Source organism: Paramisgurnus dabryanus, chromosome 13 (genome assembly GCF_030506205.2).
Source record: "Paramisgurnus dabryanus chromosome 13, PD_genome_1.1, whole genome shotgun sequence".
Taxonomy (NCBI): domain Eukaryota; kingdom Metazoa; phylum Chordata; class Actinopteri; order Cypriniformes; family Cobitidae; genus Paramisgurnus; species Paramisgurnus dabryanus.
This window is the reverse complement of record NC_133349.1, coordinates 22,350,805-22,371,163: the sequence shown is the minus strand read 5'-3', so window position 1 is coordinate 22,371,163 and position 20,359 is coordinate 22,350,805. Positions and strand designations below refer to the sequence as shown.

At 37.6% G+C, this 20,359-nt stretch overlaps 2 protein-coding genes across 2 annotated transcripts in view; one reads left to right on the top strand and one right to left on the bottom strand.

The window, feature by feature from the left end:
- The first annotated feature begins 354 nt into the window (after positions 1 to 354).
- Positions 355 to 15,677, top strand: nradd (neurotrophin receptor associated death domain). The gene is made up of 6 exons (XM_065245984.2): positions 355 to 738; positions 8,314 to 8,446; positions 8,546 to 8,914; positions 12,238 to 12,454; positions 13,416 to 13,558; positions 14,088 to 15,677. Exons 1-6 carry the CDS (start codon positions 685 to 687, stop codon positions 14,399 to 14,401), a joined length of 1,230 nt encoding a protein of 409 aa, XP_065102056.2. The 5' UTR covers positions 355 to 684; the 3' UTR covers positions 14,402 to 15,677.
- A 2,796-nt stretch (positions 15,678 to 18,473) lies between these two features.
- The window catches only part of setd2 (SET domain containing 2, histone lysine methyltransferase), a 32,492-nt gene continuing 30,606 nt past the window's right edge, over positions 18,474 to 20,359 (bottom strand). The window contains exon 22 of the mRNA XM_073811639.1: positions 18,474 to 19,957. Within this exon, the coding sequence (XP_073667740.1) occupies positions 19,796 to 19,957 (162 nt within the window). The 3' untranslated portion in view covers positions 18,474 to 19,795. The remainder of the gene's footprint in view (positions 19,958 to 20,359) is intronic.

Genomic DNA, 20,359 nt, shown 5'->3' with positions numbered 1-20,359 from the left:
GATATTAAAATGAGGTACTGTAGATAAATAATTAAATAGAATAAAAAATAAAAGTATATACTTGTAATATTATATTATGAATAAAATTTTGTTCATTTTTTTCTTATTTTAAAAGTAATTCGTAAAACTCATAAAAATAGAGTGAATGAAAGTCAAAAACTACGTAAAAAAAATAAACAAATGCAAAAATGTAAAAATTCAAATCTCTGCTCATATAGTCATAGCAATACAGCAATTTCTAATGTGAATTCCTCCAATACTATCTGTCCAATCGCACTGTGTGTGTATTGGGGGGGGGGGGTATCTTGGGGTTTATGTCCATCCCCTTCATCACAAGCTATTTAGTGAACAGCTGCTCGTGAGCACACATCAGTTGAGTGATGGAGCGACACTAACAAGAGTAGCTTACACTGACTGTGGCGAGACAGCAGAGGAAAGCTCAAGCACATACGGGGATTTACACTTACATCGCTATTCATCACACGAGTTTTTCCATCGATAAAAAACAAACTGTGGTGAAAGAAACCAGTGGTCAGATTCACAGAAGAGGTGCAAAGTAGGCCTACTTGCCGAAGATGTTTTAAACTGTAATGTAAGCGGTATGTTTATGAGCATCCGTGCGGTTTGCGTTGGGTTTTGAGCGGCACAAAGACTCGTTTACTGAATCCATCAGTGAGGGAAAACATGAAGAGAAGGATGGCAGCACTTCAGCTCTGTTTCTGTTTCCTGGCACTAAAGGTAAGTTACTATACTTGTTTACATTAGTTTAGTGCAAGTTAGCGATTCGTGACTTGTAATAGTTTCAGTTCGGGTTTCTGGTGTTCTGAACGGATTTTTTTTTTCTTTATAATGTCTACACAAGATAAATGTTTCCAATTGACATTTTATTAAATTAAATGAAGTTTAATTAATTAAAAATAGTTATAAAATTCAGTAATTGCTTTATGTTGTGTTAATAAGATAGTGTTTGTAATACGCTTCTAATAGATAGTGCATTGCCAAGCATAACTAAGTAATTAAAGACAGGAAAGGAACACCCTTTTTCCTCTTAGGACCTGCACAGCTTTACTTTATTGCATTTTATTACACACCCACAGAAAAAATACTGTCGTATACTTTAGTATTTACTATAGTAAATTGTAGTATAGCATACTGCACTTTGTTTATGTATACAGTAGTATTTATGTAACGTAGTATATACTACAGTGCATTGATAAGCTATAGTTTTATACTTTAATATTTACTATAGTAAGGTACAAAAACACTAGTATCTAAGAGTTTTAAATTTTAAAGTATATAGTAAATACTTTTCATGCACATATAAGTATTTATGCATTTTTACAATCTTGTATTTATTTACCAACACCTTTTGTCTCCATTTTGTCATCTTTTCCAAATTATAAGTTGTGTTAGAGAGATGCAGAGCCAAATTTCTATGAATTGACTCATGTTAAACCAAACTCTAAATATAAAAACACTTAATCACAGAACATGCGCTTTGTTTGGTCCAGATATAGTGTTACCAAATAACATAAACCAAAGCGGTAAACATTTAGGCCTGATGATTTTGTCTATTTTTAAGTCAGTGGTTTTGAATAGGGGACGGTTGTTCCCCAGATCCATATCTCCTGGTGTGTTCAAAAGGTCCGTTTGAACACGTGGGGGGATAGGACTAGACCCCGTCCCCTCCCAAAGTATGTTGGTTGATAGGCGACCACAGTTTTAAGTACTGCTGGGGCCCGTGATATCCGGCCCGTTGTAATTATGCTCATTTTCTGTCGGTATGTGGAAAGCAAGGGGGTTGAATTTGCAACTCAGTAATTTGACTTTCCATTTAGCCACATCACTTTAGTTGTGTCTACGGGGGCAAAACGGCGGTTTCCTCTTGAACTCCCAACCTTTTTATTTCTCCCCACTGGTTTTGATAGGGCAGCTCACTGTATCTATCTGCTAACTGACACCGCTGTAAATGATCTTGAAGTTTCGCAGACCCTCAGCCAGGTCTAGCGTGGTGTTTAAAAAAAGGGTCCAGATGTGAGTTTTGTGTGACATGTCTATGCGTACGGTGTGGTATTGTAAGTTTTCGGATACTGTTGGCCACACTGAGATAAGATATCAGTGGTAGCCGTACCTCAGTGGATGTCTGTGGTTGTATGTTTGGTTTGGTGGGGGTGAAGGGTCAATCATTGTTGTCTCCTGGGGCTTGTGTCTCTTTTCATGTTCCCATCATTCAGACTACTCTTACAAAACACACTCATGGGTAGCACACATGTGCCCGTATATCATATCCTACAATATTAGCTTTAAGAAAGATCAAACGTGTGTGTTTGCATGTGCATGTATGTATAACATACAGTGTTACACTGGAAAAAATAATATTTGTTGGTTCAACTTAAAAAAGTAAGTTACATGGTTGCCTTAAAATAAATTAGTGTAAATTAAAAATCTTAGATAACTCACAAAAAGTGGGGTGAAAATTGTTGTTTACGTTGAATAAACTCAAAATTTTAAGGCAACCAGTTAACTTTCTTTTTTAAGTTGAACCAACTTTTTAAATGTTTATATTGATATACACCCATAGGGAAAGTGAAACTAGATCTCCTCAATAACTTGCTTGTTATTTCTAGACAGCAATGTGCTTCTCCTGAGAAAGACGCCGGTAATTTCGCACATGTTATCTCTGGAGTTTCAGAAGAGATCTCAACATCAGAAAAAGTTGTTAAGTTTTCTCTAAAGATTTCTAAACGGATTTCGGTTTCTAAGAAAGTTTTAGAAGAAACAATCGATACATAAATTAAACACAACTAAGATCTGTGTTAAAAAGCACCCAATGGAAAAATGTTATCTAGGTGTGTAAAAATTGTATTTGAAAGTTTTCGACTGAGATACTAAGTAACTTGGATGGCCAAATAAAAAATCCTTTGTTGGTCTCTAGTAAAATAGGTGCTCAATAGAAAGCAGCTATGATATCCGGTTTGACTTTACCTCTCTGTGTGCGTGTGTGTGTGGGGGGGGGGTGTAGATCAAAGGTGTTTTGTGTGAATTGGCTTCTTTCATATGTGTTACTAATCCCTCAGCATTACGTGAATTCATCACAGAGACTGAAAGTGTATGTAGTAAATGAGCTCTCTTCACAGTACTCTACACTCCTGCACTTCCAGATGTTTATAGGTGATGTCTGCACTTTGTTCATGCCATTTACTCAAGACTGACGAGCAAATTAGATGGTGAAAAATTGTCAGTGAGGATGTGAAGTTCCTTCCTCTTACAGCCCTCTGTGGGTTAGGAAAGTATTAAACACCATATTAGGAAACTGACAAAGAAAATTCCAATGGTGCTGCTCATCTCTCTCTCTCGCTCTCTCGCTCTCTCTCTCTCTCTCTCTCTCTCTCTCTCTCTCTCTCTCTCTCTCTCTCTCTCTCTCTCTCTCTCTCTCGCTCTCTCTCTCTCTCTCTCTCTCTCTCTCTCTCTCTCTCTCTCCCTCAGTAAAGCCTACTATTGGGCTAAGAACTGGCTAAGTACCTTATATTTAATGCATTTTTAAATTACATCGCATTCAAGCTATTTTATCTTTATTTGTAATGTGTTCTCTGGAATCAAACGCCCTGACCTTTGCGTTGAATGCAATGCACAGCCAAGTTAGCTACAAAGATATCTCTTCCATCATTTTTTTCTCAATTGAAGATGTTTGTGTAATATTTTTGAGGGTTACAATCATTTATTTTACGATTCTCAGTACAATTCTCTGTAGGGATGCACCGATACTGGTATCGGGTATCGGCCTCGATACCACATTTTCTAAAGTACTCGTACTCGTTAAAAGTCCCCCCGATACCTGGAATCGATACCACGGTCTGAGAAATGTCTATGTTTGAGCGGCGTGTAAGGGGTTAATGCCTCTTGTGTTGTCCAAAGAGGCAGAGTTTACAACAAACTGGAAAACTAGTCCTTTGTTTTTTTGTTAAATTATATGACTAAAGCTGTTACCTGTAAATTTAAATCATGTTTTTTTATTAAGTACTCGGTATCGGTATCGGCAAGTACTGAAATGCAAGTACTCGTACTCGTATTCCAAAAAAGTGGTATCGGTGCATCCCTAATTCTCTGCAGTGAATCCGATTTTTCAAAAAACTTTTTTTTAAACTTTAAACTGCACTGTAAAAAATAAATGCAGCAGGAAGAAAACAACTTGGTTTTCAAGTCAATTCAACCCACTGTTTTAAGTTTTGGCTTGTGATAAGTTAACATTACTTATAAAATCAAGTTGAAATTGTTTAACTTAATTTTTTAAAGTAACATAAAAATATTAGTGCTGGGAAAAGATTAATCGCGATTAATCGCATACAAAATAAAAGTAAATTTTTGCATAAAATCACACATACATATATTAATTATAAAAATTGTTTATTTATATATAATTTTTAAAATTCATATATAAAAAAGAATATATATATATATATATATATATATATATATATATATATATATATATATATATATATATATATTTATTTATATTCTATATTATATATAAATGTAAAAAATTATATATAAATAAAAATTAATATAATAAATTATATATATATATATATATATATATATATATATATATATATATATATATATATATATATATATATTATTTTGTATGTGATTAATCGCGATTAAACTTTGCCCAGCAATAAAAAATAAAAAATAATTACAAAAAGGCTGCATATTCTTACAGTGTGGGAATAAATTTTTTTTCCGTGTCATACCAAATATTTAACTTTTTTACATTCATGTTGATTTTTGCATTAGAAAAGAAAATAAAGCAGAATGATTTTCTTTAGTGATTTAATTTTTTTCTTATGTGACCCTATGTCTGTAAAAACCCAAAGTAATTTTTTGTGGTTTACTGTTTTGTTTCACTGTAAAAAAAGTTGGTTTAACTTAAAAAGTAAGTTACCTGGTTGTCTTAAAATTGTAAGAGTTAATTCAACGGAAAAATATTAGTTTTACACTCACCTTTTTTGAGTCAACTAACATTTTTAAGTTATTTTAAGTAACAAGCTTTTTTTAAGTTGAACCAACAAATCTACTTTTACAGTGTACATAAAATCATCCTACATAATGTAAAGACCATTCTGTGAAAATATAACCTTGATATCTTTATTATTGACTGAGTGAAAGATTAAATTCAAACTTGGATGCTCATAATTAGATTATGTGACTTTAGCCTGGATTTGACAGACAGGATGACATTTATTTAAATTAGTGCTCAATCAATTGCAGTTTTAGTTGCAGATTATTAAACCTGGTTACTTAACCTCTCCCCTTTGCCTTTAAAACCTTTCAAATTTTCTGGTGTGTCTAACTGGCTTAAAAAGTGAGTTTTTTTTGCCCCGTGGGCAGGTGTGTACAAACGCGTATTTGTGTTTTTTTTATAAGATTATAAGTGTGTGTACTCGTTCGACAGGTTTACACATGCGTTCTTGTCCTAACAGAGATCAGAGAGACATCAGAGCGGTCGTGTGGGTTTGCTTTCCCTCTTTAGAGGAGGTTTACATCTACAGGCATCTGTTGGCTCTTGTCAGAGCCCCAGGGGGCAGTTGTGAAGTAGAGGGGGTGTGTGAGGGGCAATTTTCCCAAACATATGCATGTTTAAGATGCCGTGGAACTGACCTCCTTTATCACACCTGCAGAGCTGGGGGGGCATCAAAGACTTCTCTCTTAGCCAAACAGACAGACATGCACACACCAGCCCAACCCCATCACACCCTTCCCTGAGGTCTCCAACCGCAGTGGTCTTCCCACCGTACTGGTGCATCTGTTTGAAATGGATGCAGCAGATACACATATTGGGAATATAAAGTATTTTTTAAGTACTTTTTGTTATTATTCTCTTCTTGTTATTTCGGTGCATGGGCATGACTCAAACTCTAGTGTAAAAGTCACAAGTTATCTCACCTCTGGCTCTCACGGGAAACGCAGCACAATTGAAATGCCTAAGTTTAATGAAAAATTACAGGGAGTTGTGTGTGTGTGTGTTTAGATGGAGAGAACATTATGTTCCTGTAACCTTTTTTACAGGCTGAACTACATGATATCTTTAAAAGTTATCTTTAAAATTATAGTTTTCACAAAGTTCCTTCTCTTGACACGAATCCAAAATTTGTCATTTATCAGGCATTTGTTGTTTAGTACTTTATAAATGTTTACCTGTAATCTTTATAGTGCGTGTTTATACTGTAGGGTCTTGTTTTCATCCCAGAAATTCCTTTATGTAATCCTTTGGTGTAGTATTAGTAGGTGTTTATCGTGTTATGTCTTTTGTTAGGTTTTTGATAGATTTCAAATATTAAAAATGACAAATATTTTCGACTCACTTCTGTTTGAAAATCAGCGTTATGTTGTGTATTGAATGTTGATCCCCTGCTTGTGATACTGGTATGGTGGTAATCTTAACCAGCAAGAATCCCTAGGGCTACCAGATTAGTAAGACCATTTGTTGTTGATAAACAACATGGCTATGCATACACTGCAAAAAAGTGATTCCTCCTTACGTAGTATTTTTGTCTGGTTTTCCAGTACAAAAATCTCAAAATACTTCATCTGGGATACATTTACTTGAAAAGCAAAATGACAAGTCGAAAACAAAATTAAGTATGTTAAATAAAAAAAATAAACATGAATTAAGTACTTAATTACAAAAAGTACAAAAAGTTCTTACCCCATTGGCAGATTAATTGGTACTTAATTTTGATGTATTTGAATATAAAATAAGACTTAAAGGGGACATATCATGAAAATCTGGCTTTTTCCATGTTTAAGTGCTATAATTGGGTCCCCAGTGATTCTATCAACCGAGAAAACATGGAAAAGAACAATCCAGTAACTTAGTTTTGGTAAACCATTCTTTGCAAGCATGTGAAAAAATAGGTTGTTCAAAATTTGCCTGTTTTGTGACGCAGGTAGCAGATCCGGTTACAATAATACCACCCCTTAATCTGAACTATCCAACCACAGCACTGTCATTTAGTGCAGAGAGAAAGAGAGACAAAAAATAATTGACGTCACAATTAAGTTTCAATTTCAACAAACCACCATTATTGTGATCAGTATTTGCATTTCATCAGCTCATTTGCATTTTAGAGGACACACCCAAAAACAGCACATTTTTGTTCAGGCCTACAAAGTGGCCTCTTTAACATGCTATAATAAATTATCTATATGATATTTTGAGCTAAAACTTCACATATGTACTCTAGGAACAACAAAGACTTATTTTACATCTTAAATAATTTTCATAATATGACCCCTTTAGTACTGTAAGTCATGGGTTTTAAATATTTAGTCAGTTGTGCCCCCTTGACTTACATTATTTACTTGAAGTTTCCCCTGAGATTTTAAGTAAATAATATTTTTTTATAATTTAATAGCCAATTTGCTGTTTTAAAGTTCTCAATATTTTACATTTATTGTTATTACAACCTGTTATTGAACCTTCATCTGGTAATTTTCTTTTATTGGTAAATAAAATGTAACTACACTGTAAAAAGTTAAAAGTTGGAAAACTTTAAAAATTACTTCAATTGGTACACCTAAAAATTTAAGTAGTTTCAACTTAGTTTTTTCACTTTTCACCTAAACATACAAATGGAAAAAACTTAATTTTTTAAGTTGATCCAACTATAAACGTTATCGGCAGATAAAAGCAATTCTTTGTTTAAAAACAGTCGATGATCAGGGCAGATTATCCTGACATTGAAATGGGGCATAAAAACGCATCAGAACTCATATTGTGCAAATATTTTAAATTGGATGCCGATGACAACATAATTCATAACACAGTTTGTACACTCAGCACTTCTAGGATTTCACAACATAATCATTTAAACAAAACATAAAAAATACACTGTAAACAATTCTTTGTTGCACTTTTCAACTTGAATTTACAAGTGATTCAAACTTATTTTTATTCAGTTGTTGTAACTTGAAAAATGAAGTTGAATTAGCTTGTTATTTCAACTTTATTTTTTATATTTTATAGCAACTCCTTGCTAGTCAAGAAAGTTGATATGAATTGTAGTTTTAAATGAACTTTTACAGTACATCAATATGGAAAGATGTCATTGTAAGTAATTTAATATCAGTATTGGCACAGAATTTTGTGCATTGGTGCATCTCAGTAATAACCACTAATGTTAGCTTGGATCAGTTTGGAAATCTATGGTGGTCTAAGCTGCTTTTTTCAGCAGGAGCAAGCTACAAATTGCCAGTATTTTGTTTATCTTTGGTATGTTACATTGATGTCTGCTTATGTTTATTCAGGTGGCTATCAGCGAGGCTTGTGCCAGTGAGCAGTTTAGAAAAACAGGAGAATGTTGTAGCATGTGTGCTGCGGGCACTGGCTTGGTAAGCAGCTGTGGCCGTGAAGACACTAAATGCCAACCGTGTCAAGATGGTGAGCATTTCCAAACCTAAACAATTTTGGGTTTACTTCACTTATTTTTATAGCTGTGCTTCTTTATTAATGATAAATATAACTTTACATCACTCGTAGGTGTTTCCTTTTCCGACTCCGAGGGTCTTTCACCTTGCCGGTTGTGCGCCCGTTGCCCCACAGCCATTCCTGAATTGGCACGTTGCACGCCAATCCAGGATACCCAGTGCGACTGTGGCGAGCATTTCTTCCTGCGGCGGGGAATTAACGGTACAAGCGGGCTGTGTGCGTCTTGCGGGCTGTGCGGTCCTGGAAGTGGAGCGGCTCGGCCCTGTAGTCCGCTGGGAGATACTGTATGTGAGCGGTGCAAGCCAGGGACTTACTCCAAAGAGAAAAGCGACAGGAAACCCTGTGTGCCTTGTTCACGCTGTAGTGAAGACGAGGTGGAGCTCAGACCCTGCCAACCTGACTCTGACACCCTCTGTATGGGTGAGTATATATATAATTAATATATATATATTTATAATAATATATATATATATATATATATATATTATTTTGTAATACTTATTATTCTAAGGAGCATCAAAGTTTGACTTTACAATCTTAAGTCAATATTAAAGATTTCAAGGTTATTTTCACTGAATGTTTCTTACATTATGTAGGACGATTTTATGTAGAAAACCATAAAGATTTTAGCTGGGTTTTCACAGGCATGGTCACAAAACATCCAAAACAACTTAGATACATTTAAGCAACACATCTACATTCTCTAGGAATCGAACTGATGACCTTTATGCTGTTAATGCAAGACTCGTACTAGCTGAGCTACACTATACAAAGTTAGGTTAACTTAAAGCCAGGCAGAGAGAAAAATGAAATGTAATTTCCCAGGAAACCTTGGTACAAACCATACATCTCTTAGTCTACGATATATGTGTGTAACTATGCGTATGGTTAGACTGTTAACATGTGGCAGACACCTGTGTTCAACCAGAAAGAGCCAATGTGCTTAAACACAGACAGTTCTCACGTTTTACTGCATTTGAGAAAATACAGGACCTACTTTGGTTTTAGATGTTCTTCTCATCTTTAAATGCACATAACACAGTCCATCATGGAGACCAGATGAGCCTAATCTGATTCAATATGTCCTTCAGTATTTAAGTAGAGACTAAAGGGGGTCACACAGCGGACGCGCAGCTCAGCGCCCCGTTGAGTCGCGTCTAGGACAACTCGGAGGTATTGTAGAACCAGAAGTGCACATTAAATAGCGCAAGCTTAGTCAGATAGCGTCTACTTCAAAATGCAAAATATACATTAGCTGCCAACGTAAAACGTTAATGATTTGGGACAAATATGATGTTATTTAATGTTAAACTATGTGAGTGGCGCTCTGTGGATTTGAGCAACTTCCTGCGTCGTAGCTGGGCACCGTGGACAGGCGCCAGCTGTTGGTGCCGGTGTGCGTATACGCATAGAAAACAATGTGTTCGAGATTTTTTCCGAACGGCGCTGCGCATCCGGTGTGCGACCCCCCTTAAGGTACATTTGCGATAACTTGATAAAGAATATATGATACATTAATACTCTATGTAAAATCCAATAAGCAAAATGAAAACGCTGCCGAAAAAATCCACAAAGTGCACAATTACAATTGCATTGCACGTCACATGTGTCTTTATGGCATTGGTTCTCAAACTAGGGGGCGTGAGATGATCTGGGGCATCATTCATGAAGCGTGCCTACGAACAGATTTGATCGTCAAGTGTGCGTACGCAAAAATCCACGGCAAAGTCCATATTTATAAAAAATGTCTTTGACGTGGAAAAGTGCTTAGCGCCACGTCAGTGTCTGAGCAGACGTACGCACTTTTGCTTGTCCGATTACTGGAGGTTTTTGTCAATATAAGCTATCTTGCTGCTCGAAATTGTGTTTTAACAATGACAAGGGCTCTTTTATATGTCTATAGCATTAATTAGGCATCGTTTAAAGGCAGAGATCTGAAACTGCTCAGCTGCACACAAGTTTAAGATCATTTGCGATTTATAAATCTCACATCTGAAAGTAAGGGGTAGGTGCGTTTTCTGCGCAAATGTTCGGTTTATGAATCACACGTACGCATTTTTGATAAATGATCGTAAGATCAAATGTAGGATGGTTTCTAAGAAGCATTTTATAAATGAGGCCCCTGGTGTTTTTTTCTAGTGCTGGGCAAAGATTAATCGCGATTAATCGCATACAAAATAAAAGTGCATAATATATGTGTGTACTGTGTGTAATTATTATGTATATTTAACCACACATACATACATATATTTATTTCAGATTTTTTATTTATATATAATTTTTTATTTATTTATATAGAATATATAAAAATATAAATAAATATATAATATATATATATATATACACATGTAAATGTTTCTTAAATACATACATGAATGTATGTGTATTTATATATACATAATAATTACACACAGCACACACATATATATATATATATTATGCCAAAAATCACTTTTATTTTGTATGCGATTAATCTTTCCCAGCACTTATCATACATGCTGTGTAAAGCTAGTATCGCTTTAACATTTACGTGCTAATCTCTTTCCTAAAACACAGACTATACTTAACCTTTTGAAGTATTATAATCATACATTTATCGCAAACTATTGTGGCATGCATATTGCGGTATTACAGTTATTTTGATATATTGCACAACCCTAGTAGTTCCCTGGAAAACTTAGATATCAACTAAGATATCAAATGTTTCATATTAACAAAAACTAGGACATTAAAATATAAAAAAAGACATAAAAACAGTAATTTTTCATGCTGGTTAATGTTTGTTTGGTCCAGCTAGACAATCATAGCCTTGTTGAGGTGTGTTAAATCTGTTTGAAGGTTAACCAACTGGCCAGTGGGTCGCATCTCGCGTTGCCCACTGTTCCCTGCAGGGTGTAGTCACCAGTGGGGTCGGTTGACCTGGACGGGTCACAAAGCAACCACAGCGAGTGTTTGATCTGAACGGACAGCCTGTGGTTTGTGAAAGAGAGAGGGTGGACAGCATGGATGTATCTGTGTGTGGGGTGATATGCAGGATCTATTACAGGACACGGGGTGCAGGCAATGAATTCTCTCGACCGTGCCACACTTTTCAACATTACGACTTGTGCCTGTGGCCACTGATGATGTGTTAATCAGCCTTATAGCAGATGTATGTCAGATGTGGGTTTCATGTCGAGGTTGGAGGGCACGTGTGTTTTTTGCAGTGGAGGTGTTTAAATGCTTTAGCGTGTCCTTGTGTGTACTTCAAATGTCCTGGCAGTACTAATGAGGAGATGAATGTAATTGAAATCCTTAGGTGAAATAAATACAGAAAGAAATGAGACAACTGTTGACGTACACTAGGAGTTTAGAGATATAAAATGAATGTGGATAACATTGTTTGGAAGAATTTGGTGCTTTAATTCATATAAAAATTTCGGAGATTTTCCAAATTTGGAATCTGTTTCCCTTCTAAAACTCTAGAGGAGACACATGAGATTTGAGAGGAGATACATCTGAGGATTAACCTAAAAAAAGCTCCACTTGCGTCTCATTTAACTGCTGTCTAAGAAAAACCACTAGGGCATTGTAATAAGATATCTCAATTTACATTTTGATGCATTAACACTCATAGGTATTGAATTTTTGAAAGAAAACTTCCCTTAATTCTCAACCCAGCACACAAAAGTATTGTATATGTAAAAAAGGCGCAAGATGTCAATTCAAATCATTTATCTTCCCTGTTAAATCTCTTATTGCAGTAAGAGACCTCAACATCCTGTCCCGGCCGTCTGGTTCTGATGGTCCTCGATGGCCGACTCTGGGTGATGAAACAGATAACAGGAGCAGCCCAGCTCCAGGGTCCGGAGCCCCTCGACTAATACCACAGGAACAAGGAGGCAGCAATAACATCCTGATCTATGTGTCTGTACTCGCTGCAGTGGTGCTTGGTCTCCTGCTCTACGTCGCCTACAAATGGTGAGATAGTAAAGCCATGACCTTGACCTTTTGCGCTACTAATTAGGCATGGGCCGGTATGAGATTTTGGCGGAACGATAACCATAAGCAAAAAATACCATGGTTTCACATTGGCGGTTTTGCCATTGCAACACTAAAGTGTGTTTTTTTTCAGACATTTTCGACAATTTTTTAACTGGACACAATACATTTTATTTTGTATGCTGGGTGAAAAGAAAGTCTTTAAATTAGAATTTTCTTTCAAAACAATATTTTTAAAAAAGATGGACGACGCCCATTCTGTCTCTTCCAATGGTGAAAATTGAAGCCGTCAGTGTCCTGATACGGCTCTGACATCTTGGGTCTTGAGTCTGCGCCGTAATGATTTCGGGACCAGTCCTGCACAGTAGTTAGCAGGAAGTAAAGCCATGACATCAAGGCCCCGCCCTCGCAGAATGCGCATATCACATGATATCACAGCTGTCAATCATGACGCGACACCTCGGTTTTTATAGCATTAAATAACTAACTAAAACAAACGTATTTTAAAAACAAACACTTGAATTTACATCAGCGTGATAAAAACTACAGTAAATGACAGAAACCAGCTTCGGAAAAAAGATAATTGAAGTGTAATTAAATTGTTTAGTTGATCTCAAGTCCCAATGAATAACATGTGGGAGGCGGGGTTTATGACCTATACTGGGACCAGTTACTGGGGGGCGATCGAGACCTTTTGGCTTTACTTTTCAGGGCTTGTGCGGCACGCTTGCTCTGTATGTCTCTGTTTGATATCATACGCTGATCGGTCCGCACAGCACCATCGCATGAAGTTGAACACCCCTGTTGAATGAAAAAGGTCCAATGTGTCTCTCAAATAGTTTGGGATAATATATTAAAGATTAGGTACAGGATAAAGTGTGAAATGTCATTGTTGCGGTAAGAATGCTGAACTCAATGTGATGTGTATGTGTGCATTCAGCTGGAAGTCCTGGCAACAGAAACAAGCCCTGGTGAAGGCTCGGGTCGCAGAGCTGAATAATGCCGGGGAAGGAGAGAAATTACACAGCGATAGCGGTGTGTTCCTGGACTCTCACAGCCTGCAGGACGGCCAGCCCAGCAAAGGTACAAAACAAAATTTGAAATTCACACATAATGCCACCAAAAGCTAATCAAGCTACACTTAAAAATGTATGCAAGTTAGTTAGCAAACTTTGGCATTTGTTAAAGGTGCAGTGTGTACATTTTAGCAGCATCTAGTGGTAAGATTGCGAATTGCAACCAACGGCTTAGTTCACTGCTCACCCCTCGCTTTTGAAACAAATAGAGAAGCTACGGTAGCTGCCACTGGACAAACATGTCATCGTCTGAGACAACTTAGTAAAAAAATTGTCCGTTAAGGGCTTCTGTAGAAAAATGGCGACACAAAATGGCGACTTCCATGTAAGGGGAACCTCTGTGTATGTAGATAAAAAGGTCTCGTTCTAAGGTAATAAAAGCATAACGGTTCATTATGAAAGGTCTTTATACACCCCTAATAATATAGTTATGTATATTATATTGCATTTCTGCCAAGAGATCCTTCTAAAAAATACACACTGCACCTTTAAGTGACTGATAAGTAATTTTTGTTCTCTTTCTTATATTTTCACAGGCAGTAAACGGGACAGCAAACAGGACACGCGGCTTTACGTAAACCTGCCCCCGCAGAGGCAGGAGGAGGTAGAGCGAGTCCTCGCGGAGGGGGGCAGTCGGAGCTGGAGGCAGCTGGCCGCCACGCTTGGTTACGAACAGGACCGCGTGGATGTCTTCGGGCGGGGCCAGGACCCCATCCACACGCTGTTGACTGACTGGGCCCAACAGGAAGGCTCCACGCTGGGCCTTCTCTGCTCCGCCCTCACCCGCATCGAGCGACCGGATATCATCACTGTACTCACCGCACCCACTCAAGGAGTGTCAGTGGTCTGAAAACTTGAATCTGTTTTTAAAAGTGAAAGAGACGCTGTATATTTACAGATGAAGAGTGAGAAATCTGCAACGCCATGCAGTAAGACTTTGAAGATCAGAATTGGATATTACCATCGCATATGAACATGTCCCTTATGAATTTTCTTTTTTTGGAGATATTCCTCGCCCCCATAATTTCTGCTCAAGACTCCTATATTCATAAACAGTGTATGCTTCATATTATCCTCTTTGTAGTGTCTCAAGACACTCATCCACGCTGAACCTTTTTATTTCTCAGTATTTTGTGCTGATTCTGCGGTTCATACTCCGCCGTTCGTGAGCTTTGTGGATGCTCGGATGAGTTTTACATTTTTGTGGATCATTGTGTGTGAGAGATGTGGTTATGTATTTATATTTGAGCGCTTCTGCCATTTGAACAATAGTCAACACACAACATGTACAGTATGAAATGCACAGCAACAATGGCAATGGCAGCATTACAGCGTTTAATCATTTCCAGATAGGAAAACCACTAATAGAGCTATACAAGGAAAGGGATAGTTTAATGAAGATAATTGACATCCATAGTAGGAAAAACAAATACTATGGAAGTCAATTGGTACCATCATTTATCAAAATATCTTCTTTTGTGTTCGATAGAATAAAGAAACTCATACAGGTTTGTAACAACACGAGGAAATGATTCAGAATTTTGGTTGGTTGTTTTATGCCTATAGGTCATATGAACTGTACCCGTGTTAACTTGGTTATATGAGGAGAACAAACTACATAGATTTACTAGCAAATGACCTTGAGACCTATTAGTTAAAACTAATTGTGTTGAAGTCCAAACTAAAAGTGAGAAAAGGTCTAATGTGCCACTTTGTTTGCCGTTTTGTTATTTAATGCATTGACATTAGACATGTCTGTCATACTGTAAGTGTTCACATACTGCATATATCCCACAAGTGCCTGGTTTGCACTTTAACCAACAATGCAACCTAAAAGCAAAAGAAGCCCACCCAGCTTATGCACCTCTCTGGTGCCTTTTCTTTCATTGCTCAGGTTTGTGCTTCGCTGGTTTGTCCAACATTGTATGTATTTTAATGTAAGTTGTGTATTTTAGGGCTGGGAGTTCTGGGTGAGACTTGATGGTTTCCGTGCCGAGATGCTTTTCATGTTCGTAACGTTGATGTTGTGCATCTATCACTTATGTTTGTTCTTTTTATTCATGAAATATAGTTTATAGTTATCTTTGTATTTTTAAATAAAATAAATAATACATTGTGTGAACAAAGTAGTAGCACAGTCCTTTTAGGGAAGTCGCACCAGAAGACAGCCATGTTTGCAGTTATTTCAGTCATGCAACACTAAAGTCCTATCTATTCGCAATTAAACAACATATTTCTGACCAACTATTAACCTTGACATCAACCGTACCATAACTTTTGTTTCGTAAAGGACAAGTTTGGTATTTTACACGTAAAGCCCTGTTTTCAGATTGTTTATAATGAAATAGAACGGTTTTGACTGAAATTTGGACACCCGAGAATCTACAATGGGTGTATAGGTGCACAGGAACAATCCTTCCTAAAATGCATTAAACTTTCGTTTACAAAGACGTGAAACTCACCAAGTGGTCAGGGGTGTTCACTGATATGCTCACACAAAAATCGCTGCAAAAGATGCCTTCCAACAGGTGTTTTAGCATTCGTTGTAAACTTGTAGACCTATTTTTCCAAACGCCTCACACACGTATATTCTTCCGATGACAGCTTGAGTAATAAAAGCTCCAGGCCAGTTGGTGGCGATAATCCGCCTTTGCCAATTGCAAGAATAGAAACGAAGTTCCCGGCGCGGAGTAATACTGTACCTCACAGCACATCTAATACAAGTCAATGGAGTTGGACAAAACTACGATAAAACCTGTAATGAAAGTTTTTGTTGAATCATGATTTTTAAGTTAAAATGTCCGCACATTTAACGAACAAATTTGTGCATATGCATGCTTAGTGAATGAGATCCATTATCTCTGGATAACTTATGAATCACTACATGTTTGTGTTGTTTACATTATATGCACTTACGCACCGATTTCGTATAAATCAAACATATGATGCATTTTACTTACCGCCTGCTACTCTTGACCCAGTTTGGACCGCCCCATTTCAATGAAATCCAGCGTTAAACAAACAAACACACGCACAACTCCGCTGCTACCCCAGATAAACAAACTATATTGTTACCAATGGGAAGCTGCACAAGCATAAATTTCCCTCACAAACAACACACTTCTCTGATTCATGTGACCCCTTGGTAGATGTGTGGGTGTACCATTCTGGTCCAAGTGCCCATATAAGCACTTACACTGGACTTCCTGTGCTAAACTTGCCCATAAAAGAAATAAGATTAAATGAATGCATAAAATAGCTTTAACTCCCCCCCCACCCATGAAGATCTGACTTTTTCCATGTTTAAGTGCTATAATTGGGTCCCCGGTGCTTCTATCAATCTAGAAAATGTGAAAAAGATCAACCCAGTAACTTAGTTTTGGTAAACCATTCTCTGCAAGCATGTGAAAAAATAGGTCATTGAAATTGTGATGTCAGAAGGGGATAAAACCATGGCAATGCCATTTAGTGCAGAGATCAGCTCATTTGCATTTTAAAGTACACGCCCAAAAACGGCACATTTGTGCTCACACCTACAAAGCGGCAATTTTAACATGTTATAATAAATTATCTATATGATATTTTGAGCTAAAACTTCACATACATACTCTGGGGACACCAAATATTTAATTTACATCTTTAAAAAGTGTAGTGAAATGTCCCCTTTAAAGAAGATTTTTATCAATATTTTGATTTTTTGCACCCTCAAGATTCAAGATTTTCAAATAGCTGCATCTCAGCCAAAAATTGACCCTTATTTTTTGTGGTCCTGGCTACCATGGTCACATTTGTTGTTTGTTTTTGCCTTTCCTGTCCACTTAAGGAAGACCTGTTCAAAAACTAGTTTGCTTCGACCGTAGCAAAAGATGAAGTTGTTGAGCCATGTCAATGACTGCCTCGTTTAACCTGGCAAAACAAAACCACAGGATGTTTATGTCAGCCAAAATAATGTCACATTTTGTTGGCAGTCAGAATTTTCAGATTTAATAAAAAGTGCTCACTACAGAGTGATTTGTTTGTCAACGCTCTCTTCTGTACATCTTACTGTGGTCATGATGAAAGTCATGTCTTAGAAATTTCGACAACATTGAAAATTTAATTTCACTATAGTCAAAACTAAATTAAATTTGATTTCCTTTAAAAAGTTACGTCTTAAAACCCCTTTGCTCTTCAAAAGGAAAAACGAATGAAGTCATATTCAATTTAATTGAGAACCGAGGACAAAACTTTCAAGTGAAACCTTGGAGGTTGAAGGGCAAAGTTCAATGCCATCAAAGACTCCTTAAAATCCGACCAGTAAAGAAGAGAATAAGATCTTCTGTCACTGAATGTTTGAGTCCATTACCCTGCATCCTCTCTCACTAAATCTGCTAATGATTTCTGTGACTGCTATGTTAAGTGAAAGCAGAGGGTTTGTAGGGACTTGGGCGGCTCTGCGTGCTGTCACGTATTCCAGACGGTGCTGCTTAACTGCGGTCTGGAGCTGCGCGGTAAAATGCCCTGGGCCTGGGAGCTCTGCTAAACATGGAGAAGGGGTAGGGTGAGGGGAACGGGATGACTATTAGGGCACCATGTAGAGTCTGAGCCCTGGCAGTGTCTGTGCAGCACATTTATACGATGCTTTACCGAAACCAGATCCCTGCTGTGGTGGCAGTGGCTCTCTTTATAAACAGGAAGTTTGAGGCCTTCATGAAATCCAACGACTCCTTAATACATGCAAGTACGCAATTCCAAAGGATAAAGGATTACGTTAATAGATGATGTCATTGAGGCTGCATGTGCAGAGGAAATATTAGCCAATCAGCAGCAGGCTATTATTTTGGGTAACGCAGCTGTCCCAAACTGGATTTAACCGTGCTCTTTATTAAACAGCTTTTAACCGTTGGGTATTGGTAGACCAACACAACAAACAAGACTTGTTTTTAGAAAACAGTTTATTTTACCTTAAAATGTTTTTACACTCAGTATGACAATGTGCTTGCACAGTACTTACAGTGGAGTGGGGTGAGACTCCTTTATGTCCATATAAAACAATCCAAAGTCTTTCAGCAAGGAAAAAGTTAATGACACCCCCACTATTAAAACCCAACCCAACATTCGGAGCAGTGGGAGCGTGTGGAATTCTGCTTGATGTAGGATCATCGGAGTCACACTTACGAGGACGGAGCACATCCTTCTAATCCCATTATTCCGGTTTGGTATAATTACACATATTTACATGAGAAACAGTAGAACCCCACAGTCTTTTTACAAAGTCTCTGCTAATGGTCTCAAAAACTAGCTCTCAATATATTCACATATAAAGCAATATAATACACGTATTGGGAACAGATTTAATGCATGGTAACGATTATGGGATGAGTTGATTAATGGGTAGAGCTTATGGGACAGTTAACCTGATCCTTACACCAAAACAAGCTACAAGTTGCCCGGAAGGCTTCACATTTGCCTTTGCGATGCGAATATAAAAACGTTAATGTAAAAACAGTGTGAAAGACCTCGATAAAATCTTCTTGCTACATAACTTTGAGGAGAAACAAGACCAGATCAGATGGGGTTAGACCACAGACCTGCACCATTCAATGTAACTCCATGTCTTAAAAGCGTAAAAACAATGCTGAGCGGGGTGTGAGTCCATGCAGATGATGATAGGTTGTTGAGAAAGTGAATACAGGCTCATCCATTGGCTCACATTTGCGACTAATCCTTAGCATGTGTCGTGACTGCCAAGCCAGAACTTCTTTGTTTTCTTCATCAGCCTTGATTGATATCAGAAAGGAGTTGGACTAGCAAAGCCCTTAAATAAAATCTACAGTAACAGAGTGGGGTGGCAAGAGGTGTAAAGCATTTAAATGGTCCATCTAATGTTTTTTCATGAAGAAGAGTTCAAGATGATCCTCCTCTACAACGCGAGTGCATCTGCCTTATAGATCATTTTGAGATGTTTTTAAGAAGACTAAAAATATCATGAAATCTGTGACAAAGTTTGTCTAGTAGCACCCTTGATGTGTGTGTCCTCTGCATTTCATACCGCGGCCGTTTCCTTCGAGGCACGTCTCGTTGTAAATCCGTCTCCGTGCGGGACAGCTCGCGCCAGAGCAGCATCTAGGACGTGTTCAGAAAGACAATGGAAAAAACAACAGGACTCGCTCTGGTGCCGTCCTGTCTGATGTTTCGAAAACTGTTCGGGCCAGCTGCTCAGAGCCGGCGACTGCAAGGAGGTTCCTGGATTTGCTTCGGGACATTAGTCCAGCTCCGTGTCTTCCTTGGGCCGGTACACGGAGCCAAACTTCTGCATGTACTTCTTGATGTATTCCTTGGTCTTGTGTTTGACATTCTCATTGCATTCCAGATCTTCGGGGTTCTTGCAAGATTTCAGTTCCTTGTTCATCACCCCGTGAGTCAGCTGCAGGGGCACACAGATGAAAATACAGGGTTAGGGTTCAGATGAATGGTTTTGTGGTCTATATATAGTTTAGTCCAAGAAGCACGGGTATATTTGAAGAGTTTGGTTCCAAAATGCGATAAACGCCATTTAAAAAAAATCAGTTTTGTATCAGGTCAGTATTAAAAAGTAAATTCTTAATTCTACGCAAAATCCGATATCCACTGTGTTATTCTGTCATCTTTCTCCCTTTTTTCCAAAACGTGATAAACGGCACTCCTCCTTTTCTGCAGAATGCAATAAATTCGCTTAACCAATCACAGCGCACCATTCCACGCATTGTAAACAACAATGGCGGTGCTTTGAATACACACAGAATCCTAGTTGTTCTCATCTACTTTGTACTTCGTGATCAACAAACAA

Bases quoted from the DNA above. Each gene is read 5' to 3' on its own strand.
- nradd (XM_065245984.2), top strand. From the start codon at position 685: ATGAAGAGAAGGATGGCAGCACTTCAGCTCTGTTTCTGTTTCCTGGCA. The intron at 739-8,313 runs GTAAGTTACTAT...ATGTTTATTCAG, and splicing joins TCTGTTTCCTGGCACTAAAG to GTGGCTATCAGCGAGGCTTG. The intron at 13,559-14,087 runs GTACAAAACAAA...ATATTTTCACAG, and splicing joins GGACGGCCAGCCCAGCAAAG to GCAGTAAACGGGACAGCAAA.